This window comes from Enhydra lutris, unplaced genomic scaffold (genome assembly GCF_002288905.1).
Source record: "Enhydra lutris kenyoni isolate GAN:26980312 unplaced genomic scaffold, ASM228890v2 scaffoldscaffold7, whole genome shotgun sequence".
NCBI classification, from domain to species: domain Eukaryota; kingdom Metazoa; phylum Chordata; class Mammalia; order Carnivora; family Mustelidae; genus Enhydra; species Enhydra lutris.
This window is the reverse complement of record NW_019154091.1, coordinates 5418271-5446162: the sequence shown is the minus strand read 5'-3', so window position 1 is coordinate 5446162 and position 27892 is coordinate 5418271. Positions and strand designations below refer to the sequence as shown.

General features: G+C 37.6%; 1 protein-coding gene across 13 annotated transcripts in view; it reads right to left on the bottom strand.

The window, feature by feature from the left end:
- Positions 1-27892, bottom strand: part of LOC111141988 (ankyrin repeat and sterile alpha motif domain containing 1B) — a 1155119-nt gene that overhangs the window by 359141 nt on the left and 768086 nt on the right. For 5 of the 13 annotated variants that reach the window (XM_022494890.1, XM_022494891.1, XM_022494892.1 and 2 more), the window contains exon 15: positions 19376-19482. In XM_022494890.1, coding sequence (XP_022350598.1) covers positions 19376-19482 — 107 coding nt within the window. Of the gene's footprint in view, positions 1-19375; positions 19915-27892 lie in introns of those variants that run through there. The other 8 variants (XM_022494896.1, XM_022494895.1, XM_022494897.1 and 5 more) reach the window with 2 other exon arrangements.

The window sequence follows — 27892 nt, the reverse complement described above, 5'->3', positions numbered from 1 at the left end:
TTCGTGTATCCATTTCAATTTTCCATGCGTTTTCAGTAGAAGTTATCATGGTGACACTAACCTTGAGTACATGGTGTCATCACCACACTCAATTCTAGCCGTTTCATCATGAAAATGGGAATCATTCCTTTCCTTCAAACAACTTCACCTGAGCTTTCAAAAAAGGCTCCCACGATATTTGCTCATTTCCTCTCCCATACAGCCAATAGTACTATTGGCCTCATAACCTCTTACTCTTCTTCCTTCCCTTAATTCAAGGGGTTGCTGCAAAGATAGTAGTCCATGTCCACAATCATGTTTATAGTGGTCCACTGGTATTTTTTGAATGAATGTCTGTGCCATGACTTCCATTAGGACTCCAAGGCAAGATAATCTAGAAAACTTGTGACCTAACTAGTGATGCCTAAAAGCTAATTTACACCAGGCTGACTGGGCTATCATAGAAGGACATGCTATTACTGCAGTGGCTCTACTTCTCTGCCTCCTTGTCCTGACATTGTGACGTAACAGCAATGATGATGACTGAGCTTGCTGTTCCAAGTGCTCTATGTGGACAGACAAATAACCCTCACATGAAGCCAATGAAGCCACATGTGGAAACTGAAGGACAGAGCCAATACGAAAATTACCCAAGATCACAAGTCTTGTAAGTCTCAGGGCAGGGCTGGCATCAAGGCAGAGTCTATCCTTTTTGTCACAGCACTATGCTCCTTCTCCATGGAAGAAATAACTGGGCTCCATTAGGAACTGTGGCTTCATGCTATTATTACTGCTCTTTTTTTTTTTTTTTAAGATTCTATTTATTTGACAGAGATCACAAGTAGGCAGAGAGGCAGGTAGAGAGAGAGAGGAAGGGAAGCAGGCTCCCCGCTGAGTGGAGAGCCCAATGCGGGGCTCGATCCCAGGACCCTAAGATCATGACCTGAGCCGAAGGCAGAGGCTTTAACCCACTGAGCCACCCAGGCGCCCCTATTACTGCTCTTTAGAGGCAACTGTTTTTTCCTCACTTGGTGTTGTTTAATGAATAAAGTGAGAAGTGTGACTATGCTCCCTGGCTTCTGTTTCAAGATGTGTACTGAGCCCATTGGTTTATCTCTTTTTCCCCCCACTTAGGTCCCAGTAAAAATCTGAAAAGGAATAAAAACCTCACAACAAGGAAGATAATTGGAGAAAGGCTATAGGAGTGTAAGAGGTTTCAGTAAGCATCCAGAAGTCAGAAAGAGCATGGAAAAGCATTAATGGTGCACTGAAGTTGATATAGCTTCAGCCAGGGGTGTTTCCTGAATGAAAAAAGGAACTCAGGTTGCCCGTTGGGGATCCTGGAGGTTTCAGCCTGAGAGGAGGAGGGTGGGGTGAAAGAAGACACTGAGAAGTGGACAGAAAATGGGGACAAATTAATAACAACCTGTGTACAGAACAGTTGCTCCCTTGCCCCCAATACTCATTGCCCACCCCTTCCCCCACTTGGCATTTCTCTCTTTCCTCAGGCCAAGAGGAAAATAGATACTTATTCTCTAAAGATATCTGAAAAATCTTTCTTCGGAGAACAAGAGCAGTTAGTATGGTGGTATTTGGGACACCCTGATCATTACAGGGGCACTCTGCTCACTACAAAGTGAGACCTGGAAGTTTAAAAAAAAAAAAAAAGTGCCTATGTGCACAGAGTTTCCAGTGTGAGCCCTTCCACTGCTTCTTCCTGAAATATGAACAGAAAACCACAAGCTACCAGTCATTGAAAGATAGCCTGTGGAAAGGAAAGAAAGATTAAGCCAAAAACAAAGCACAACAGAAAGACTAACTCTACAGATAATTCAAAGGAGAGAATTTCAAAATAAAAATGACCATCCTCTAACTGGTATCCCTGGACAGATTCAAAGCAATGTTACATGTAAGGAAAAAGAAAAGGGTACCATGAGAAAGGAATAGAGAAGAAGACAGGGCTTTGGGAAATTAAATGTTTTATTGCCAAAGTTAAAAATTTAGAAAAAATTAGTTTAGAACATTTAGAAATTTAGAAAAAAAATCAATTTAGAGATTGAACTCAATCTCTTAGAGTATAAGATAAAATAGAAAGAGATAGTAAATGTTAGAGAATGGATAAGTGACCCTTGGGAACAACTGAGCAGGTCTAATATCTGGCTAGTAAATGTCTGCAAAAAGGCAATAGAGAAAATGAAAGGAGAGAAATGACCAATGAAGTAATAGAAGAGAATTTCCCAGAATGTTATTTTTATATTTAAAGTGCCTAACAAGTGTGAAACAGGATGAAGAAGACACCCACTTAGTCACAAGTTGGTGACACATGAGGATACCAAGGATAAAGAGAAGATCCTAATAACTTCTGAGAGGGAAAAAGGTCACCTATCAAGGAATCAATGACAGACTTTCTCACAACCACATCAAAGGCAACAAGACAAAGGAGCAATGTCTTCTAAGCTCTGAGAAAAATTAGATGCAACCTGGAATTACACACTAAACTACAATATTAATCAAACACGGGGGCAGAATACAGGCATTTTTAGAATCACAAGGCTTAGAAAGTCACCTGTCATGTATTTTTCAGCTATTTCTTTTTTAAAGTTGTTTGAGTGTATACTTTAGCAGTGTGAGAAAAATCAAACCAAGAGATAATATCCAAGAAACAATGGATTCAATTCAAGAGTGCAAGAAAGAGAGTTCCAGAATGATGACTATGAGGCAGTCCCAGAAAATAAGTGCAGCTTGGGACAGGAAGACTGGGAAATGGGGTCCCTAAGAAAAGGTAGGTCAGAAAAATACATAGTATGATGGAGAATGTAAAAGCCTAAGGACAAATAAAGACAGAAATGAAAGAGAGAGGAAAAGTAATCAGAAATGATAGGGAAAAGAAAACAAATATTAAAAATAAATAAAAGGTGAGTTTTAGGATAATTCTCATGTTTCATTCATTGTGTGAATGGTGTGTGGCCATGATCATTGATGTCCACACTCATCAGGGTGGGAGTAGGAGCCTAGGGATGGGGTTTTCATCCCTGATATATATTCCCATAACCCATGAGGGGCATGGGGGCAGAGAAACACTGTACTTCATATACCAGTGCAAGCTTGGACAATGAAGACTTCTGCAGGGACCACCACAAGTCAGTTTCCCTACTTGCCTGGCAATACTCAGGTCTTTAGTATGATAGGAAGACATCAGAAACCAATACGGATGGTGGTGGAATTTTATACTAGCTCTAGCATGAAGACAAAACTAAATTAATTTAATACATTACAAAGTGATATTTCATAGCACCTGAATTTGTGGGCCAAGATTCAATCTGCAACTCTACTGGGGATAGAAGCAGGTAGGAAAGAGAAAAAATGATGGTATAAATGAACTAAATCCTCACCTCCCATGTTATTTACTCTGTCAGTAAAGGATGTCTAGAGTGAGAACTAAGGATATATGCATCTCATATGGAGATAATTTCCAGAGCCATTAAGCACAGAAATGTTTAAGGTATTTATTTCTGGAAAGTGAGGTTAGGAGTGGGGAGAAGATATAGGACATTGTTTGCATTTAAGTTTTATTTGTACGTTTGTTTTGATGGCTTCTATCTATCTGTCTATCATCTACCTATCTATATTCAAAAAATGTTTAAAAGTATGTCTTTTTCTGTTAACCCATCTGTCCAAATTTCCTTGCTACAATGGAGTTGTTTAAATTGTTCTTGTGTCTAGTGTAAGCCACCTTCTTGGAAGAGGATGAGGTGGTAAATCAAATAATTAACCAGTCACAGGCATCCACTCATCCCTTTGCCAAACCTCTTCCTTTCTCATTTCCAAGAGTGCTCTCTAGGACACAAGGAAGACCCTATTAGTACTGTCATTGTCTCAGTTGTGGGGTGACAGGAAGCTGAGGAGCCTTAATTTTCTACATCTAAACTTTGGCTCTGAAAACTGCTACTGAATTGGTAAGCTCTGATTACAGCTTTTTAATGTGCACTGTTTTTCCCTGAGCTGTCGAACAATCTTCTGAATTAGTATCAATAAAATCATTTCTAACAGGATCTCTGACACCAGAAGTTGCCACTGACGCCAATGTAATTACTATCTCCGGACCCGGCCATGCCAGGCAGCACAGATAATCACCTACAACTACAGGCTGATAATTAGTCAGTCAGTCAACTGACGTTGAGTGCTCACAGGGAGGTTCTGTGGGGGTGACAAGGGAAGAGAAGACCCTGCAGTGACCTTTCCTCAGGGCACATCAAACTAAAAGTTGCTGAGGATGCAGAGAAGAGCAGAAAAGCAGAGATTCATACATATCAAAAGACAGAAATAAATAAACATATTTTTGGTTACATAAACAGGGCCCTGGAGATCCAAGCTGGACTGGAATAAAAATGAACTCTCCCTGATCTGGCCCATGTTGACCTCCCTGGTTTTATGTATTGCCTCTTTTCGTTTTTGCCTCCTGCATCCCAACTGGACCCAAACCACTGGATGTCCCATTATGTGCCTCCAAGCTAATTACCTGCTGTTTCATTTACCTGAGAAGCTACTCCATCACTCAGCCGTTGTCAGGCTGTGAATTTTCTCAATCCATCAAGAGTTAGTATAAATCTGACTCCTTCTGTGGAGCCTTGCCTGAGCCACTCATTTTGATGCCTCCACTCTATTCTGAATTATAGTTCCAATCAGTTATTGTGCAAAAGTAATCTGTTTCCATGTTTGTTTCTGCAGTAGATTGTAAGCTTCAAGAGAGGAGAGTCTGGGTATATTACTCATTCCAAAAGAATTAAAATAGTTAATATTTGTAAAATACTTAGAATAGTGCCTAGAATATTAGCATCATATAACCATTTATAATTATTATCTTTATTATTATCATCATTATGATGATCAGTCTTTGTGTTTAGGAGCTCCAGCATAACGTCTGGCACGTGAAAGTGGCAGCTAAGCAAATACTTCTTCATTTGAATTATTGGAACTGAAATCAAACAACCTGAGTTTCAGAGATGAGAAGGTTGGTAGGTGTTTTGGCAGTGGCCATGGTTCCAAAGCGAAAGTGAGGATGACTTCTTTGGTTATTGGAAACATAAAGAAGGGAATACCTTTGAAGAAGCAAAGGATCTAACAGGTGAATAAATTAAGTTTTGGAGGATAGGAGGGTATTTCTGATGGTATGAAACTAGTGAACACAGATTTCTTGCTGGCTTTGAGAGCCTACTAGCCCTCAGAAGATGGGCTTGTTTGGAGAAAGAGTTAATGCAACTCAAGTAAAATCAATTTTCTTCATGATTACCTGGAAATAGAAGGCCAATTGGTCAGACAGATGTTTCTCTGCTCATCCTTCTTTGCTGTCTGTATGTGTGATGGGCTCATGTGTGCTGCCATCTGGGTGAGCCTATCTAGGCACAGATAGGATGGATCATTAAGCTGTCTTTCCATATGGTGCATGAGTAGCATCTGAACCATGCTTTCACAGGTAGGTAGCATTTTCATTCACAGGGGCATTTCATGAACCCTAGGATTGTGCCAGATCAGTATTTCTTTTGTTGAAACACTACATACATATTGCAATCTCACCGCCTTTGTTTATGGTTTCATTCAGTCTTGTATCATTGGCCCTATTCTTTGTTTACATAAATCCTATCCAAGCCCATTTCTTTCAGAGAGCTTCCCTGACCACTCTGGCTCACGGATATCTCCTCATTTTCAGGACTCATAGAAATTCATAGATTCTAACATTTATTTCTCCCATGGTTATGTTCTATACTGTGAAAACACTTACGCTGTTGTCCTTTATGGCTATTTGAGTGTGTACAGTTATTTAGCATACTTATGCCAGTGTCAGCTCCCTAAATAGACTGTAGGATCTTTAACAGGAGCCTGTATTATGCCTCTTTCTAGTCTCCACCACAATTGGCACAGTTTGAGGAGTACAGTAGGTATACAATAGGTATTTCCTTAGGAATGAATGGATAAGTCTCTCAGGAAATCCATTAAAAAAGATTTTCCTAGGCGCCCCCTCATAAATGCTTACTTACTTTCCACTTTAGATTGTTAACCCATATTAAAGGATAAAAGATGCAGGTTTAAAACACACAGGTTTATATTTTAAAATGCTATAGTCTTCATAATCTGTGTTTTTAAATATACTACATAGTATTTGTTCATTTACTTTATAGTCTGGATGCAAGTTTAGGTTAGGGATACTGGACAAATCTACTAGACCCTTGAATATTTAAATATATTCTTAAAATTAATTATCACAATTTGGTCAACATCTTATTGGTGTGAGCAGTTGGGTGTCCTTGGGTATGTTTCTTAGGGAAGGGGCTAAATGCAATCTAGTTCCCTGGAAGTCCCACAATACTCTGCCAACAGCATGCTCTACTGCTTGACCTCTAAGCCTGAAAGGCTCAGTTCTTTGAGCATATTTACAGTCGATTAATCAAGGTCTGTGGTGAGTTAAGAGTAAATTAAGGTGACATAAATTTCTAACATCCTTCAGAGTTATTTGATATAAGGTCATGAGATAGGTGTGTTATAAGTATTTTGGTGTTTCTAGCATAATTCATGTAAGCGTTTTCCTTGTATCCAGTGTATTATGAAGGCAAGAGCAACGAAGCCTTATGGCAGTTTCTGTGTGTCATTGTGCTGTCAGTAATTCCAAAGTGGCTTGCTAGCTAAATGGACCAGCACTCTTGTCACCACTATGATTCATTGCCTACTGAAAGCACACAGCTAGTCTTAATCTGCTTCTCACCACAACCTTGTGAACTAGGTAGTACTAGCTCATATTTGCACTTGGGAAACTGATGCTCACGGAGGTTAAGTGACCAGCCCATGATCTCACACAACTAGAAGCCAGACCATGAAATCAATCCTGTATCTTAAAGTGCAGTAGTCTTTGCCATTCCTATGAAGCAAAATAATTAAAAATCTCAAATAAACCCTTGACATGGTCCTGCAGTTCTACTCAATTTTCCTAGTAAATTCTCTTGCCCACTTTTAGAAGTGACTCTATATCCCCTCTATCTTTAAATCTTCCACATTCTTGTCTCATAATTCACTTGAAAATAGAAACCACTAGAGCAAATATACCTTCATATTCTCATCACTCTCTATAAAAATCATTATGTATCCATCCTCTATCTTCTTTACTATTACAATAGGAACATCCCATCAAACACAATTCCTCCACTTATCTCTGGATTCCAACTCCTCTCATCTTTATTCTTTCATTCATTCATTCAATCCTTCTTTCTTCTCCAATATAGTATTTCGATTTCTATCTGATCGTTCCTTTCAGTAGCCAAACATGACTGCAATCTTTTCTGTTTAAAAAAAAAATCTTCCTTTGACCTCGAAATCACCCTTAGCTACTTGCTTATTTCTGTATTCCCACTCTCAGCAAAACTTCCTTCAATAGTTATCCACTCTACTACTTCTTTAACCCAATGCATTATGGCTTCTGTACCCCTTACTCCAGTGAATGAATGTCCACTTGTCAAGTTTTCCAGTGACCTCTATGCTGCCAGATTGGTGGCTCTTTTCTCTGGTCTCACTTCACTTGATCTCTCATCACCATTCTATTCAATTGATCACTTTCTCATGGAAAAAAGTTTTGTGGAAAGATATTTCCTCTTTTAGACCTTTGAATTTGAGGTGTCAATACAACATAGAAGTAGAATTTTTTTTACCTTTGTTGAGGATAAGTGAGGTCACCTAAGGTGAATGTGTGGAATGACAGAGAAGAGATGGAAAGGGCTAAACCCTAGGGGACAGCAAGAGGCAGGGAAGTCTACAAAGGAGCCAGAGAAGGGTAGATATTAGGGCTAGAGATGCCATAGATACAGAAGACAAGGAGGAAACAAGTGGTCAGCAGAAACAAAGACCACAGAAAGATGGAGTAAGTAAGGACTGGAAATAATATAGTGTACTTGGAGAATTAAGAGTTCATTAGTCACCATTTATAAATAATTTTAGGATGTTGACAAAGGCTCATTGTATCAAGGCCTGACTGTATTGATTTGAAGAGCAAGACAGTGAGTGTAGTCATTTCTTTGAAGAAGCTTTGTTGTGAAGGCAAGAAGAGAATTCAGAATAGACATAGGATTAAGGGAGGGTTTTGAAAAAAATTAAGTTATATCTGAGCTTGTTCAGAGATTGTAGAAAAGAAGGCTTACCCAATGTTATACCATTTATGCTAGAACTAGGAGAGAATTTATTTAGTCTCCTGGATTGAGATAACATATGCATAATAGTTTAAATACTATAAAGGGCAATAGGAATTTAATATGGTATTCTCATTTCTAGTACATCATAATTAATTATCAGAAAGTAAGTGGATTATGTTTTTTGACTGCATAACCATTCCATTATCCCCATTACCCCCCAAAAGAATCTCATTATTATTTATCCAGCAGTTCTTAATTGATTGAATGATTGAATGATTGAGTTCTTAAATGATTGATATGAATGATCTTCTGCTTGCCCCCTCCTTTTTTTTAAGGAGTGGGGGATTTCTAGCGTAGATGTTGACCAGCCTGTATTTTCTGTTCACTTGTTCTGAGCTAGCAGATAACTGGATGGGTTATATAGTTATAGGCCTGATGAATACTAAGTTCCCAGCTCTTCTTTACAGGATTATTCCTTCCTGATAAAAGAGTGTATAATATAACTCTTGTCAAATAAAATTGAGATACTCTAGATTTTAGGCCTGTTATTCCCAGAGCTCCTTCAAAACTCTGGAAGGAGAAACCCAGTTCTTCTTGCCAACCATTTAAACAGACATTGGCTTATAAACGCAAGATGTTCCACAATGCTTTGGATATGAATCCTAATCATCCTTGCTCAGTCTGACAGAAGGTAAAAGTTTAACAACATGAAATTTAATTCTGTGGACTCAAGGGGCAGAAATCAATGACCTGATATTCAGAGGCCTTTGTTAATTATTCATTGTATTTTTTTTTCTCCTAATATGCCTCTATAACAGCTAAGTAGAGTCATAGGGCTCTTGTTTCTCAAACCCTCTTAGATCATATGCTCTTAAATGAATGGATAGTTTCCAATGTCTATGATATGCATGGTACATTCTTAGATTAGGAAGTCTGGGATGAAGTCAGCAAAAGGTATGCAATGACCTGGAAGGTATTACTTCTGTGTCTTTTTAAGCTTGAGTTTTCTGGAGGATAATAATACATAGCAATTCATGATGACAACTCATTACACTTTAGAAAAGATTATACTGAAGGGTAAATCATGTCTCCCATGAAAACTACTCCTGTTCAATGCAGTGTCTCCTGTATGCATGGAATGACTTCTACTTAGATGGTCTCATAGTCCGAGGACACACTTGACTTGGAGGTGTGTGTTTTTTTATAACAGCGTGTATAGTGGGAAGTTTCTTAAGTCTGGACTTCCTAATCTCTGCATGAGGCAAGGTTTTTCTTCTCTCTCATAACTCTTCTTGGTATTCTGAATCATCCCTCAAAGAACAAGGAATGCTTATGCTACTTTGTTTGTTCAGAGCCCATACCTTTCTCACCTCCATTATGTTGCCTGAGCAAATCTTATTGAAAAATTTTTTTCCCTTTGGACTCAGATTGACCTTGGTTTGAGGCTTGAGTGTGTTGGGCAAGATACTTGGTCTCTCTCTAAGTTTTGTAATTGGTAAAACTGGAATAGTAATACATACTTCATAACATTTGTGGGAGAGGTAAATATAATGTATGTAAAAATATATATAACAAATTTTTGTTAAACAGTAGTTATTTTATTAAGTTGGTTATATCGGGCTCTGCTACCAAATAGTTATCAAACATAAGGATGGTAAACAAATGAATATTTCCTGTAAATGTGATTTATCGAGGGGCCAGCTGAGCTAAAAAGTAAAATGGAAAGACCGTAAGGCTAGAGAGGTAGGAAGTTCTCAGTTCTGGCCTTGCTGCTTCTCATATTAACTAGCATCACGACCTTGTATATGATTACCCATGCGTGCGAAACTGGAAGCTATCAGGGAGACTGCATTTATCACTGATGAAAGAATAACATCAGATTCTTTCAACATTTTAAATCTCCTGTAAACCTCAGGTAGATTGAGTTTAATTCAATTAATCAAATATTTAGTGTGTGTGACCATTATGGACTGTGCTTAGCAACAAGAGGGATAATAAAGGATACTCTTGTACACACATTTATTAAGGACTGCTATGGGCTGAACTGTATTCCTCCTAAATTCATATGTTGAAGTCCTCACCCCCAGTACCTCAGAATATGCCTTTATTTGGAGAAAAGGACTTTACAGAGGTAATCGAGTTAAAAATTAGATCATTAGGGTGAGCCCTAATCCAAGATGACTGGGGTCCTTATAAGAAGAGGAAATTTGGACACAGACACACACACAGAGAAGATGATGTGAAAATACAAGGAGAAGACTATGGGCACGTGAAGGCCTAGAACAGATCGTCCCCTCACAATCCTCAGAGGAACCAGTCTTGCCAACACCTTGATCTTGGTGAGCAGGGTCCAGACCAGTAAAAGGTGGCTCCACAGAGGAGATGGGGGGGTGGTGGCTAGAGGAATGGGTCTTTCTTGAATGGGCAGTTTGGAAGAAACAAACTAGGTTAGGTAGGAGGGGAATTATGAAAAAAGGAAAGGTATATATTTGGCAGTGAGTGTTCCAGTGTGATTAGAGCAGAGGCCCTCTTGAGAAGTAGTGGGGATGAGGTAGAAAATTAGAAGTAGGATAAAAAGTTGCTCAAAGGACCAGAAGTATGACAAACTGGGAGTGCTTCAGAGGAAGTGCCAGCGTCCTAGTCAATGTCTGCAATTTAACAGGGGCTCTCTAAGCATTTGCTGAATGAGTGATGGGAGGAAGGATGAAATAATGTGGTTATAGTGAGTTGAGCAGGGACCTTTGATCAAAGAGGTTTGGTTTTGAAATCCAGGTGGTGCTGGGCAATTTTTTAAAACCTTGTTGAGTTTCATTTATGAATATATAATAATATAATGATAATTCTCTTCATTTATAAATATGGGGATACTAATACTAACAGTGATATGGTAAGGATTATTTGGGATACTTTATATGAAACTGAATTGAATTTTAAATCCAACCAATCAGTGTTTATCAGAAACTACTATGTGTCAGACACTGCACTAAGCTTTAAGAATACAGAGATAAATAAGACCCGATCTCTGCCTCTAAAGGAACTCACTTTCTAGGGCAGGAGACAGACATCTGAACATATAATTGCAATGCAATATAATAGAGATTAGCACAGGGTTAAGGGTGGGGTGACGGGGTGCACAGAGACAAAGTGATTACACTTGCTAGATGCCAGGGTGGTATAAGGAAATACTTCCTCGAGGAAGTGATGCTTAAGCTGAATCATGAACAATGCTGCACAATTAGGTGGAGAAGGAAGAAAAAGGAATTCCAAAGAGAGTGAAAAACAGGCTCCCTTTGCAGCTGTGTTTTTCTAGTTCCTATGCCTGCGCAGTGCTCTTGCTGAAAATATACTCCCGTCTGACTGGCTCCAGCAAAAACACCCTCTCCAGCTCTTATAAGACTCCTGAAGGCTGCCTCTTGCTCTGAATATCCTCAGCTATTGACCAGGTTCTCTTTAAACCGAAAAGACCTTTGGTAACCTTGCTGTAGCCACCTGCCAGATTCCTTCACTCCCTTCTCTTTCCTTCTCTCTTTTCTTCCTTTCCTTCATCCTTATTTGCCTTTTTCCTTCCTCCTTTCATCAAACATTTACTGTGTCTACATGTGTAAGCCATGAGTTGTCCTTGGAGATATAGAGGGTCAAAACATATTTCTAACTCTCAAGGAGTTAAAAATTATCCAGTGTGTGGGCAGCAAACTATGGCTCTTTCACCAAATCTGTTTGCTTTTGTAAATAAAGTTTTATTGGAACATAACCACGTATGTTATTTACATATTGCCTATGGCCACTTTCATACCACAACAGCATGTTGAACAGTTTCAACCGAGACCACTTTCAAGGCTTAAAAATATTTACTATCTGGCCCTTGAGAGAACAAATTTACTGACCCTTGTTCTACTATTTGGGTGTGGGAGAAGTGATGGGAGTGGGTGGGCAAGTAAATAAGTAAGATGACACAGTAAAATCAGTAGTAAGATAGGGAACTCCAGAAGAAGGGTTCTTGACCCATACTTGGAGGGCAGGGGAAGAAGAGGCAGCTAAAAGAAGTGACAACTAGGCTAAAAACTAAAGGATAAAGAGGAGTTAAGAGGGGGAAGGAAGGTCATTCTTGGCAGAGAGCAGCATGTGCAAAAGGCCAGGCAATGAAAGATAAATACACAGTTCTCTAGAACTGTGAAGACAGAAAATGGTAACAGGAGAGGCTGAAAAATAAATTGGGGCTGGGCAGGTCAGAAAGGATCCCGAATGTGAAAGCCATATTAAGGATTTTGGAAACATAATCTTCCGCAGGTAATTGAGAATCACTGCAATATTTTAAGCAGAGTAGTGCTAAGGCAAACATGTGCTTTAGAAAGAACACTCTAGCTGCGGTAATACTTAACATTTTTGGGCATTTGTTCTATGCCAAGTCTTTGCTAAATGCTTTGCATGCCAAAATGTATACAGAAATGTTTATTGAGTAGTTGGGCTGCAGTGGAAGCCAGGTAGAAAGAGGTTGAGTAGGACAGCTACGGATCCACGAGAACTAACAATCTCCCTAATGGATGGACAGGTAGAGCACCACGCACATTTAGTGGGAGGAGGAGAATCAGAGAACAGGATGATTGGAAAGGACAGTGTAATGTCACAGAACCCCAATAAATATCAATAAGGGGGTGAAAATCAATAAGGAGTGAGGGCTGAAAATAAGACGCTGTAAAGAGGGCAAGAGAAATGAAGTGAGAAGATAGGGGGCTGGGGTTTGACAAGAAGCAGGTCACTGCTGATTTCAAAGAGAACAATTTTAGCAGAAGAGCCAGGAAGCAGACAGAATCGTAGGGGTTAAGGAGGTGACTAGAAGTGAGAAAATGGAGGTCATTGAGAGATCTGTCTTTTAAAAGAAGCAACAAATTTGATCGTGGCTGGATTTCTTTTTTTTTTTTTTTTAACTTTTTAAAAAAATTTATTTATTTATTTGACAGAGAGAGAGAGAGAGAGATCACAAGTAGGCAGGGAGGCAGGCAGAGAGAGAGGGGGAAGCAGATTCCCCGCTGAGCAGAGAGCCCGATGCGGGACTCAATCCCAGGACCCCAAGATCATGACCTGAGCCAAAGGCAGAGGCCCAACCCACTGAGCCACCCAGGCGCCCCAATCGTGGCTGGATTTCTTAAAATTAGCCCATAATTCAGCAGTATGAATAAGTTTTCTGATTCATGAAGCAAATTCCTCTTCCCAAATATCTGGTCATTTAAAGCAATACTGGAGATGAAATTATGCAAATATGCTGGATGACTAAATTAAAGGCCAATTCATGTGAGCATGAGTTAATAATGGAAGTTGTAGTACTGCATTATTAGAAAATGGGGCAGCTTATTTTAATGCTTAAAAATGTAACTGGAGTAACTTCCAGATGGAAGAAAAGGCCTCTTCACTATCATCAGATTAAAACTGCAGCTAATGTTTTTTCTGAAAGCCATTCTTCTGAGATGGTCATCCCTGAACATACCCTCATTTCTGACTTTGCACTGCACAAGCAATCAGTGTCCTTCCAAGGCTAATGAGGTCTATAAGAACAATTAACAGCTCTGCCAGCACCAACATTGCACCCTGCAACTTGAAAGAGCTCAAAATATTAAATAACAAGTCCAAAGAACATTTCTCCTAGATCCTTCATTAGATTGATTTTACAGATGAGTAAACCAAATCATAGAGAAGGAAGACAGTGGAAATGAGAAGTCTTACTTGAGTTCTGTCTCACACCACTGTGAGGCTGTTGCCTATTACATTTGTAATTAAGCTGTTGTCCAGATAAAGAATGACTCCCTCCTGGCATTGACTTTTGGATGCCAACAGATTTTAAATGCCTGTAGTTGAAATATATATGTTTTATCATTGTTGTTGCAGAAGTGCATGTGTAATGACTGGACTGAGTTTGTAAAATGACAGCAGCACATTCATTATAAAGCCACCCACTTCAGGGCCTAGAGTGTTTCAGGAACAGGATGGTGTGGGGAATGTGGCAGGTATTTTTTCTCCTGGACCTTTAAATCTCAGTAACTTTATAAAATTTTCTTAAGTCATTTGGAAATAAGAAATCATCTCAGGGGTTATTAGGCTTTCCCTTTAGGGACAATTTATTTTCCTGCTTCACAAGTTTAACTTCTTTCTTGGGTCATGATATGTTGCTAAGACACTTAAAAGGTCATTTTATCAGGTCAACTGTAAATGGTGCTCTTATTACAGAAAAGTTATATAAAAGAGGAAAAGAAACGTAAGTACATTCGCATGTAAAATGCAGCACAAAAATGGAAAAGAAATTTTCAACTAAATACTTATAAGATCAATCTTCCTTAAATCTTTTGTTCAAATGGATGACTTCCAAGAGCTCTGTGGCTCCGCTCTTCAGTGTCACTCTGACCTTCAACAAGTCCTTTATGAATGCTACCCATCCAAGTGTACAAAGTGCCAAATCAAATAGGGTTCCTGGAATAACTTTATTCTTTTTACTCTGTAAAGACTGCATTTTGGGTATCTTAATATTGGTCAAAGCATCCTAAGCCAAGCTAGATGGCAACTGCTAGAAACACAGGAAACGCTAAAAAAAAAAAAAAAAAAGAGTTGGCATAATTTCATTCTTCCCCCCTTTTGATTAGAGTTTACAAATATAACTGTCAGCTAGTTATCCTGGGTGAGGCTATGAGTCAGTCCTCCTCGGATAATAAAAACTGCTTAATTCAGTTTTTGGACAATAAATTTACCATAACACTGTCAGTGTTCTGTTGTTATCAGTATCTTTACATTTCTTGACTCCCTGCTATGATAGATTTTATCTCTTCCATTGCCTACTGTAATTTGTTGCTGAAAAAAAACAATTGTTAGTAAGTAATATGCTGAGGGGTGGTGATTATATAAAAGGATGAGGGGCAAGATCCCTGTGATAGAATGTATGTGTGTACCTGTGTGTGTGAGCTCATGAAGGAATGAGTGCCTAATGTGCGTGCAAATAATCTGATAGGCCTGAGAGCAACAGTGCAACCTGTTAGAGGTCAAGAACCATGTATTGTTCACTGTTACATTCTCAGTAATTAACGCTGTTTCTAGCACATATGAAATGTTTAAGGATAGTTTGCTGCATGAATGAGTGAAGGGTACTAATGCTCCAGGTTCCATGGGCAAAACAAGGCTTCCAATTTAAAAATGAGGTTGGATGGGGCGCCTGGGTGGCTCAGTGGGTTAAGCCTCTGCCTTCGGCTCAGGTTATGATCTCAGGGTCCTGGGATAGAGCCCCACATGGGGCTCTCTGCTCAGTGGGGAGCCTGCTTCCCCCTCTCTCTCTGGCTGCCCCTCTGCTTACTTGGGATCTCTTTCTGTCAAATAAATAAATAAAATCTTAAAAAAAAGATAAAATAAAAATGAGGTTGGAGATCCATCTGCAACAGTCTACTGTGCACCCAGTTGTTATGGGGTGATGTCTATGTACACAGAATTATGCTAGGAGTTGTGAGAAAGACCAGAGAATTGAATACACACAATGTGGACTTGAAGAGTTTCTAGTCTAGTGGGAGAGACAAGATATATACGAGCAAAAACTTAACTTCTAATTCTAGAGAGAGAATAATGGCATGCCAAATGTAATTTTTCATACCGAATACAACCACTACATGAGTGCAGAGAAAAGAGAGTCTCCAGAGGACTAGAGTCATTATAGAAAGCTACATAAACAGGGCAGGAATTGAGTTAGACATCTGAGGATTTAAAAAAAAAAAAAATAAGAGAGAGAGAGGGAAAGGAAAGGAAATAGCCGTCCAGGATGGGGAGAGGAGAGTACAAATGAGCAGTCATCAAGAGAAGAATAGATAGTTTGAGACTTCAAATTTAGGAAGCAATCATCAGACTTGGAAAAAAGAGATGATGATAGAAACATATATAATAAGGAAGTAAAGAAGCATGTAGGTTTAGTATACTAAACACTTCATACCTAAACTCATTGGTTAAAAAAAAAAAAAAGTCATGTTGAAACATAGACATATTTTAGGACCTGGCAGCATCCCCAGAGGCTAGTGAGTAGCACATGCCTCACTAGGAGGAGGCTGACCATATATTACTTCGGAGGGGAAGAACAGGTAAGTAGGGCTTGGATAAGTCTTCAGATGAAGGATTCTGTGTTGAAGGAGCCTTGGATTGCAACATAAATCTAACTCTCCCAAAGTCTTAGGTGACCTGATGTAGTTTTGTAGTTATTCCTTATATTTTATCAATTTCCATTTATTATATATATTGAAGGGTACAGGAAAGTCAGAACAGTGTATACAAATATGAGCAAACCAAGACCAGGTACATAAAGAATACATTTGGAATTCTGATTTTCAGATACTAAAAAAAAAAAAAAAATGCACACAGCAGTAAAATAAAGGATAAATATTAAGAGCCTAAAGGGGAAGCAATAATTGATAGATAAACAAAAAATAAATGAAAGTCTTACTTTTCTAATCTCTGTAAGAACTGATGTAAGAAATCTTTATTAAAGTTAATCACAGCCCTGTGGATAAATCATCCATATACTGTATTTATGTGTGAGAATATGTAGAACAGAGTTAGTAAAAAATGTTTTAAAGCTTTCAATAAATATTTTGAAAGTCACTCATATGGATCCTTTAAAACATTCATTAATGGAACATTGATTAAATCAAAAATTAACTCTTGAGAATGTTTCCTAAATAAAGTATATCTCTGCATGGATGTAAAATGAAGTTTCAAGCAACATTAATTATATCCTTTTGATGTCTCTACTGTCTTGTTCTAAAAAGCTAATAAGACCTGCACTACATCACAGTTAATGGGAGTGTGGTGCTTGTTGCTTAGGCAACAGGATGAATAAATGCAGGTCAGAATGTGCTTCAAGAAAAAAAAAACTAGAATATGATACTGAGTGGAGACTAAGTAGGTCTAAAAGATTTTTCATCCTATTAATAAAATCTGTTTCTTAGAGTGGGCTGATCATATTAGTGTACTTTAACTAAATTCATAATTAAATAAATCAGATTATGGAAATCAATAAATAATTTTTATAAAGGTAGAAACTAAATTTTATGATACTAGTAGCAAATAAATAGTGTAGAACAGCATATAAAGCAATAATTAATGACACTATTTTATGGTTTGCTCAGTTTTCATAATTAACTCCTCTGAATGATGATTCAAAGTTTATTTCTTTTTAAATTAATTTTGTCTCATGAAGAAAGTATTTGATTGACTCATCTGAATTAACTTTGTTTTCTCATTTTCTGGAAAATCATACATAAAACTTAGAACTATAAAAGTAAAGACAATAATCTATGGAGAAGCTCAGACCTCAGTTTTGTCACATATACCCAGGATTTTTGTCTCCCAGATACATTTTGGAGTACTTATACATAATTCATCCTTGAGTGTTGTTTTACGACCTCGAGATGCTTCTTTCTTTTTTTTTTTTGAGATGCTTATTTTGAAACTGTTTGATTAACCTTTCAGTTTCTGGCTTTCAAAAAGTGGTTATATTTGCTTAAATGTGTCCAACATTCAGGGGAAAATTATATTGAATTAAAATATTTGGAAGTAGCCAAATAGTCTAGAGAATCCAAAGACCCACCTAGCTTCTCATGGAACCAGAATAAATTTGGACAAGGGTTTGAGGCATGAGAATGAAAAAGTCTTATCTCAGGCAGAGACAGAGGGAAAGAATAAAGACATCAAGATGTGCAGTAAATATAAATAGCCATGAAAAGACTTTCATTCTGTTTGATAGTTCCCCGAATTCTTAGTGTTCTCTGTTTAGAGTCCTAAGTCTGTCCTAAATCTGCTCAGTGTCCTAACACTGTCATAGCAACTGAAGAAATTTTACTTTTTTTACTTTTTTCCTATTTCAATACCCACGGTATCTTATCTGTCTAATCAATTAGTGACAGTTCTCTTCAACAGGAGAAAGATAACAGGAACTGCATATCCCATTATGAAAAAACACATCCGTAAGAGTTCTATGTATACGGTTACTTAGGGCTCATATGTCTTACTACATCTATGTAGCTTTTTTCAAAAGCTCGTGGAGCATACACTTTTTAGGAAAAGAGGCAGAAGTTTAACAATTTGACTAATTTTTAAATCCATAATAGTCAAGTCAAGCTTGGAGAAAAATAATTTTAAATGGAAATTAAAAAAAAAAAACCTAAGTAGCTTTCACATTTTGTTATCTATTCTAGCATTAATAAGCTTCAAGTGTCTGCCCCAGCATTTTATTTAGAAATAGCTATTAATTATTTTCTGCAAGCCATTTGTGTGTTACATGCTTATATTTTGCAGCTCTCTCTAAATTTAGGGATCAGTAATACGTGTGATGAGAACTTAAAAGCAAGGAAAGGTAATAAGGACTGTGACGTAGCTTAACAAGGGAAACTGATGAGCACAGGGGGAGGTATGTGAATGATTAGAAAGCTGTATTATGGGTCTGCACATCTCCCCACCCTCCTTCCTCACCTATATTCATCACAGGGAGAAGTTTGCACACACCGGGTTTAGACTGCATGCAGACCAGTATTCGGAAGTACATGAATGTACTTAGTCCGTCAGCCTCCCTTTCTAAATACTGACAGGTAGTTGATGGAAACGTTTGTTTCTTTTATCTGAAGTAATAAATAACACTTCAGTGCTCTTCAATCAGCATGTGTAAGTAAGTGAATGTTCTCCATAATTGACCATCTGAAGCAGTTTACTAACAAACTAAAGGTCGTCCACATAATTTAAACTGCTTATCGAACAATTATCAGGAAAAAAATAATCCTCACACCGTAAACATAACAAATTGTCTAATTAATCACTAAATGCTGATGCTCAAATGAAAGATGTTTTAGGAATCTAGAATTAACTGAAGAGTACTGTAATCTAACCGGGTATTCTGAGATGACAAATTTATAAAAATCACACAAAGAATGACAGGGAGAATATAAATGTTAATCTTCCTTCACGGCCTATAAATAGTACTCTCACCGGTTCATTCACATAATACATATGTATATGGATGCCTATAGATCTCATTTTTCAGCAAGTGTCTATATGCACACAGTAAGTTCCATCCTAAGGGCATCCGATTTTCTGATGCAGTTAGATATATACATTGACCGGTTTTGGTGCAAATCAGGCTGCCTCTGAGCCGTGTAAGACACATAAGAAGCAAAGACAGACAAAAGGCAGCTCCGTGGACACAGAGAGCATCTTACCATAAACTGTACATTGTCAAATCCATTAGCCATCAGGTGGTTCTCGTACTGAGGTAGCCCAATGCTTTCCAACCATTGTCCCACTGTTTGGACAGGGCATCTGGGTCCTGTAAGAGGATGAAGAGGGAAGCGTTTAAGCAGGGAGTAGCCGTCCACTGGGTAATAGCGGTAGTCCTGGGCTGAGAGGTGGCATTGCCACATCATGCTCCTGGGAAAGTTGCTATCAAAAGAGCCCGCCAGCTTGACAGATTAATGTTCTCAGCGAGAGAGCAAAGTCAGAAGTAAAACATAGTTTGCCAGGCAGGCTGTGGAGTATGACTTGATCCTAGCTCCACATTTCTTACATATTAATCTTTACTACCGACCAGTACGTCATACAGCCCCCAAAACCAGGCAGCAGAAGAAGGCATATCAAGCTGTCAGCTTAGGCTGGTCTGCGTTCTATGTGATTGTTGGAGTACTCCACAATGAGCAATGCACGGCCAGCAGCCAGAATTCTTTTTATCAAGTACTCCTACACTCATCAGTATGCAGCTCCATGCTCCTTGCTCCCCCTCGCTCGCTCCCCTTCATTACCCAGCCCAGGCTACACCTCGCATTTTCAATAATAGCCATCAGATAAGGCAGATTTTTTTTTTTTTTTGTCTGCAAGCTGTAAGCCTGCTGCTGCTGCTTCCTCCTACACACCCATCCAAGCGTCAATCCTGAATGATGAGAGCAGTCAAAACAAATGCAGAAAATAGCAAGATTCAAAAGCAAACCAAAGTGCTTAAATCTCAATTGAATCTTCATACTGGTTATGCATTACAGGGCTAATTGTTGTGGAATTTTACGTTTCAAAAGACACCAGGAAATGCAAAGCTTTAACTATAGCTTATAGCGGAGCTCACTACAGGTTTTCTTTTTCCTCTCCTTTTCTTCTCTTTCCTTTCTTCTTTTCTAACTGCAGCACAGATAAATGTTTCCGATCTAAAGCTTTGCAGGGTTTGGAGAATAATTATTCTCTTCCTTTAACATGTTGTATGAAAATGAACCTCTCTGAAATATTTTTTTTTTTCCCTTCTGAATTACTGCAAAATACAGAAACTGCATCGCAGTCTTGAAGTCAAGATAATTCATTTCTCAATTGCAGGGCTTCTTCTAAACAAAAATATTATTAGGCACAAGAAATCCTTTTCCCCTCTGATATTTATAACCCAGTCTACCAGGGTTAGCATTCTAAATTAGCTATAAAGGTAACGTTACTGGGTAGAGATTTTTAATAAAGAAGAAGAGCCCTAACCAAAAATAATTCAAGAATAACAGATGCAAATGTGTGAGTTTTACTGAATGGCAGACAGATTGGGTAATTTATTTAATAATTGAGAGAAACCAGAGATTAATAATAGAACCCATAGGACTAAATCATAAGAAAGAATAGACTCTTAAGATTGGGAGATAACTTGAAGAAGGGTAAGTCTAACCTGTCTCTTAAGGCAGAAATCCCTTGTCACAGGGTGCCGAGATGATTATCACCGAATTTATGCTTGAATACTGCCTAGAATGCAGCTCTTACTACTTATCAGGAAGACTCCACTTATTAGATATTTTACTTCCTACCTGACTCCTACTCACTTGTTCCAGCTCTGCCTTTGTGGTTACACAGACTGGGAACAGTGTCTTTTCTACGTAAAGTGTTTTAAAAATCAAAGATAACTCCCATCCCCCCAGAACAGTGCCTGGCACATAAAAAGTGCTCAATAAACATTTATTAAATAAATGAAACATTATTTTTCTTCTTTCTCCAAACCTTATCTTTCTCTTTTTTGTTTGTTTGATTCTTTTTTTTTAATTTAAACATTTTTTTAAAATTTATTTTCAGCATAACAGTATTCATTGTTTTTGTACCACACCCAGTGCTCCATGCAATCCGTGCCCTCTCCAATACCCACCACCTGGTTCCCCCAACCTCCCACCCCCCCACCTCTTCAAACCCTTCAGATTGTTTTTCAGAGTCCATAGTCTCTCATTGTTCACCTCCCCTTCCAATTTCCCCCAACTCCCTTCTCCTAACTCCCCATGTCCTCCATGCTATTTGTTATACTCCACAAATAAGTGAAACCATATGATAATTGACTCTCTCTGCTTGACTTATATCTTTCTCTTTTTAAGAACTTTGTCAGCCTCCCTGGCACACAGTCATGAATCTTTAAAACATCTTTGACTCGGTCTTTCACTGCCTGACATGCAACCCCAGGTTCTAGTCCATCTTTACCAGGGTGTTTTGTCTCCATTCCCTGGATTTTACTTCCTTTTTCATGTTTGTGGAATGGCCATCTACTTTAATTCTGCCATCTCATAAGACATCATGGCTGGATGCAGCGATAGTATCTATATTGCTTTTCCTATCTCTGATATTTTAAAATCTATTTTATACACGGGTGTCAGACTAACCTCTCTAGGACAGTTTGGTTTTTATGCCTTGTTTCAAAACCCCTCCATGGTTTTCAGTTGGCTTCAAAATAAACTCCCATCTCCTCCTAATGACATTTTGGGGTCTCCATGATCTTTTACAAATCATCCACATTTACTTATTTTTCCCTGGCACTCCAGTCACGTGGGATTTCTGGCTGGTCTCTAAATGCATAATGTAACATACTTGGGTTGTTTTTGTTATGTCCCCACATTTCTGCCCCTTCTTTGGCTTTGGAACAGATGACATTTCCTTTAATTTTTTGTAATCCCTCCTAACAGGAATAAATGCTTTCTTTAACTGTTTTAAATGGCATTTTTAGACCTTCTATTAGGACAAATAAATATTTTCTGTCTAATATTATAGTTATTTGTGTATAAGACTTGTAGAACTATGTCTTGCTAATACTGCTTGTGGTAAGGATTCAGGATGCGCCTGCTAAACCAAATAATTTTCATTTCATAATCCAAACAACATAAAATTCTAGCTTCAGATTTAACATTTCATTAAAAAATTTCTATCTGAAGTCTCTGAATTTTTATTTAAAAAATGATAGGTAGGTTTTTATATAGAATTTTTAGGTCTGGATCTTTAATATCCTCATCCTTCTTTTCACTATATTATTATTTATTTCTGATTGGTTCTAGATCTTTCAAGAAGGTCAAAAAGTTTGCAGCAGTTAAGGAGTCAGTTTTAAGGGGCTCTGACTGCTCAACATTACTTGTATGAGAAGTTGAAAACAAGACACTGTTTGTTCTTGGCCAGCTCTAAAGTCGGTATAAGGTGAAATTAAAGGTAAATATCAAATACAGCCTTTCCTAGGATCATATCCACACTGTTCTTCCTGATCATTTTGAACTATGAGCAGGTGGATAGGCTACAAAAAGATTGTACAAACATAATAATAATGTTTTAGCTTAGTAAGGCATATGCTAAAATCTTAAAATCCTAAAATCCCATCTCGTCTCTTAAGAGATGGTCAAAGTATAGGGATCAAGTACTGCCACACACACACAGCCTAGGTATCAAATCATCTTTGTTAAGTGAAAGAACTAATGACACTGGAAATGGTTTTGATAGGATTTTCATTTCTTAATAGAGAAAGAGAAAGAGAGAGAGCAGAATTATTTCAAGGTCCAGACTGCTTTATGAAAACATAGCTTGCATACAGGCCAATATCTTGATGAACATAGACGTACACATCCTCAACAAAATATCAGCAAACTGAATTCAACAATATATTAAAAGGATCATTCACCATGATCAAGTGGGATGTATTCTGGGACACAATGATGGTTCAATTTCCATAATCCAATCAACATGATATACTACATTAACAAAATTAAGCATAAAAACCATACAATCATCTCAACAGATGCAGAAAAAGTACTTGGCAAATACATCTATTCACAGTAAAATAAACTCTGAACAAAGTGGGGTTAGAGGGAACATGTAGGGAACATGGCAAACCCACAGCTAACATCATACTCAATTGTGAAAAACAGAGCTTTTCCCAATAAGATCAGAAATTAAATAAGAACATCCACTCTCACCACTTTTATTAAACATAGTACTGAGAGTCCTAGTTGCAGCAATCAGACAAGAAAAAGAAACATAAAGCATCCAATTGGTAAGGAAGAAGTAAATCGATCACCATTTTCAGGTGACATGATACTATATATATAAAAACCTTAAAGACTCCACCAAAAATCTATTAGAAGTGATAAATGAATTCAGTAAAGTTGCAGAATACAGAATTAATACCCAGAAATCGTATTAATTCTGTATTCTGCAACTTTACTGAAGCATTTCTATACTAACAACAAAGAATTTCTCTGCTCTGAAAGAGAAATTAAGAAAGCAATTTCATTTACAATTACACCAAAAAGAATAAAATACCTAGGAATAAAATTAGTCAAGGAAGTGAAAGATATATCCTCTGAACACTATAGAACACTGATGAAAGAAATCGAAGATGACAAAAACAAATGGAAAGATATTCCATACTCATAGATTGAAAGAATTAATATTGTTAAAATGTCCATATTACACAAAGTAATCTACAGATTTAATGCAATCAAAATAGCAACAACATTTTTCACAGAACTAGAATGAATAATAAAAAAGTTAGTATGGAGTCACACAAGACCTGAATAGCCAAAGAAATTTTGAGAAAAAAGAACATAGCTGGAGGTATCACAATCCCAGATTTCAAGATATACTACAAAGTTATCATAATCAAAACAGCATGGGACTGGCACAAAAACAGACACACAGATCAATGGAACAGAATAGAAATCTTAGAAATAAACCTACAATTATATGATCAATTACTCTACAACAAAGAAGGCAAGAGTATACAATGGGGAAAAGATAGTCTCTTCAACAAATGGGTGCTGGGAAAACTCAAGTGTTTACGGCACTTGAGTTGTAACATGTTCCTTTTCTCCTACACTACGTGCAAAAGAATGAAACTGGATTACTTTATTATACCATACACAAAAACAAACTTTAAATGGATTAAAGACCTAAATTTGAGGCATGAGACCATAAAACTCCTAGAAGAAAACATGGTCAGTAATCTCTTTGGCATTTGCTTTAGCAAAGTTTTTCTAGATGTGTCTCCTTAGGGAAGTGAAACAAAAACAAAAATAAACTATTGGGACTATGCTAAAATAAAGATTTTGCACAGCAAGAGAAACCATACACAAAACAAAAGGCAACCTAGTGAATGAAAGAAGATATTTGCAAATGGTATATTAATAAGGGTTAATATAAAAATATATAAAGAACTTAAACAATTCAACACTAAAAAGATATGTTTTAAAAATATGCAGAGGACCTGAATAGACATTTTTCCAAAGAAGCCATACAGTTGGCCATAGACACATAAAAAGACGCTTAATACCACCAATCAGGAAAATGCAAATTAAAACCACAATGGGATATCACCTCACAACTTTTGAATGGTTTGTATCAAAAAGACAAGAAATAACAAGTGTTGGCAAAGACATGGAGGAAAAGAACCCTCCTACACTGTTGATGGGAATGTAAATTGGTATAGTCACTGTGAAAAACAATATAAAGTTGTCTCAGAAAATTAAAAATAGAATTACCATAAGATCCAGTAATTCCACTACTGGGCACCTATTCAAATAAAATAAAATTACTAATTTAAAAAGATATATGCACTGCTATGTTTACTGCAGCACTACCTACAAAAACGAAGATATGAAAGCAACCCCAATGACTACTCATAGATGAATGGATAAAGAAGATGTGGCATACACGTGCAATGGAATATTACCCAGCCATGAGGAGGAATGAGATCTTGCCATTTGTGACAGCATGAATGGACCTAGAGGGTATTATGCCAAGTGGAATAAGTCAGAGAAAGACAAATACCATATGATTTCACTTATATGTGGAATCTAAAAACAAACAAATAAAAAGCAGAAACAGACCCATAAATACAGAGAACAAACTGATGTTGTCAGAGGGGAGGGGCAAAATGGGTGAAGGGGTGTGGGAGATACAGGCTTTCAGTATAGCATAGGGAATAGAGTCAATGATATTGTAATAGTGTCATATGGTGACAAATGGTAGCTACACTTATGAGCATAGCATAACATACATAGTGTCAAATAACTATGGTGTGCACCTGAAATTAATGTAACACCGTGTGTCACTATACTTCAATTTTTTTTTTTTAAATATAGGTTGGAGACAATACTAGTACCAATCACTACAAATCTTTGTATAGATTAAATTTAATTCTTTATTCAGTCATTCAGGTTCTGTTCAGTAATTCTCATATGTCAGTGAAAAGCTATAATGCAGGAAGGAAATGACTAGGAGAGAGTTGAGTAGGGTGAGGTGGTGAGGGAGAGAGAGGAAGAGAGAGGAAGAAGAAAGAGATCTTGAGTCAAATTGTTTGCGGTTTTGTTAAAAGTATTTTCTCATGAGTCAAACGTCTAAAAGAATCCTGGTTCAAGTCTGAAGATCACATTTTTATAGTTTTTGTTTTAACGGTTTTGTTAAAAGTTTTTTCTCATGAGTCAAACGTCTAAAAGAATCCTGGTTCAAGTCTGAAGATCACGTTTTTATAGTGGTTAAGTACATTTCTCACCACAAATAATACTTGAAATACTTTATTGGAGTCTTAAAATTTTTCAAGCATAACAATACATTATTGGGCAGATACCTTTATTCAACTTGAACTTCTCTAAGTCCCCAGAGTGAGATAAATGGAGGGAAAACATAAATTAATAGTTATTCAGAGATACTATGTCCTAGGTAGTGTGATATGGATTATGAACCCCATTTCAGATAAGGAAAACAAACTCAGAATATGTGATGAAACCAGGAATTTTCTTTGGCACAGTCTTTAGGAAAAAAAAAATCTGGGGATGCCACTTTCAGAATGGCAATGTGAAAAGTTCCATGGACATGATTCTCCACGAAACAGACATAACTGCTGAATATCGTATAATAAAACAACCTTTAAAAGTATCTGCAAATTGTTCCAAGAACATACAGAGGATGGAAAAATATTTATTCAAGAAAATCTACTGAAACTTGGTAAGAACAGAGAGTCTGTGGCACTTGAGTTGTAACATGTTCCTTTTCTCCTCTCTCTCCCCAGCTCAACTTGAAAGTCCACTCTGAGTGGTTGTGCCCAAGAGATGAGACTCCCTCTCAGCACCCATCCAAAGGATATGATACCTTATCAAAAAAGATAGGCCAGCAGCATTTCTTTCCTTCTTTTATTTTTTTAATTAATTAATTAAAAATTTTTTTTTAAGTAGGTTCTAATGCAGGGCTTTAACTCAAGACCCTGAGATCAAGACTTGAGCTGAGATCAAGAGTCAGACAGACTCTTAACAGACTAAGCTACCCAGGCAACCCTACCAGCAACATTTCTAATTCCATCTGACTCCAAGTCTCAGAGGTTAAATTCTTGGTGAGTGTGCCTGAGAGGTATTGGCTCCTTTTGTCTTCCCTGCCCCCATTTTATATGTTCCATCCCAGTTGCGACAGAGTAGGAATATTGGGGTCCTGATTGCCCTCAACCCAGCTTGCTTATAAGAGCTGAGTTTCCATGCCCAGAAAGGCAAGAGCTGAGAGGATGAGAAGACCAGAGGCTACCACCCTTGCCCATTGCCCAGAACAGTGACTCAAAGATTCTGCCAAAGGGAACTAGTCATAATATGCCAGTCCATAAATAGGTCAGTCCTTAAGTGCAAGAGAGCTCTAAAACTCTCTCCAAGAAATTGACTTTATTTGAAACAGTATGAAGAAGTTCAAACCTAAGGGCATTGTTAAAAACAATGGAGATTTTTGTGGTAAGCAATTAAAAGGAGACTAGGACTACAGGCTAAACAGTAGGGCAGCTGGTTTTGGAGAATCAAGAAGAGACAGTTAAGAAATGCTCTCCTGGGATCAGAATGAACTTCAAATACTGGCCTCAAGAAGTACTCCTAACCAAATTTAATTGGACCAGACTCTGGAACAACTCCTATCTTAGAGAACTGTCAAAAATAAGAGCGTAATAAGCTCGCAATTAGTGGAGCCTAATATCCAGGTGTGAGACCAAAGAGGGCAGAGAGATTAACAGAAAGATTAGGGAAAGAAAACCAGAAAATTCTCCTATAACCACTGTCATACCAGGATGACTGTACATGGGCAAGGCTGTACACTTGAGTAGATAAATACCATGAATTATATCTATAAAATGGGATATTATTTAGCAATAAAGAGAAATGAAGAGTTCATAAATGTTAAATCATAACTAAACTTTGAAAATACTATGTTAAATGAAAGCGGCCAGTCAAAAAATACCATGAATTATATGATTCCATTTATATGCAATATCTAGAATAGACAAATTTATAGAGACAGAAAGTAGATTAGTGGTTGCTTAGGGCTAGAGAAGGAGTACTGGGTGAAAAAGAGGAGTGACAGTTAATAGATGTGACATTTCTTTTGAGGGTGATAAAAATGTTTTTAAACTGTCTGGGGATAGTTACACAAAGCTGTGATTGAATAATAGTAAATTATGTCTC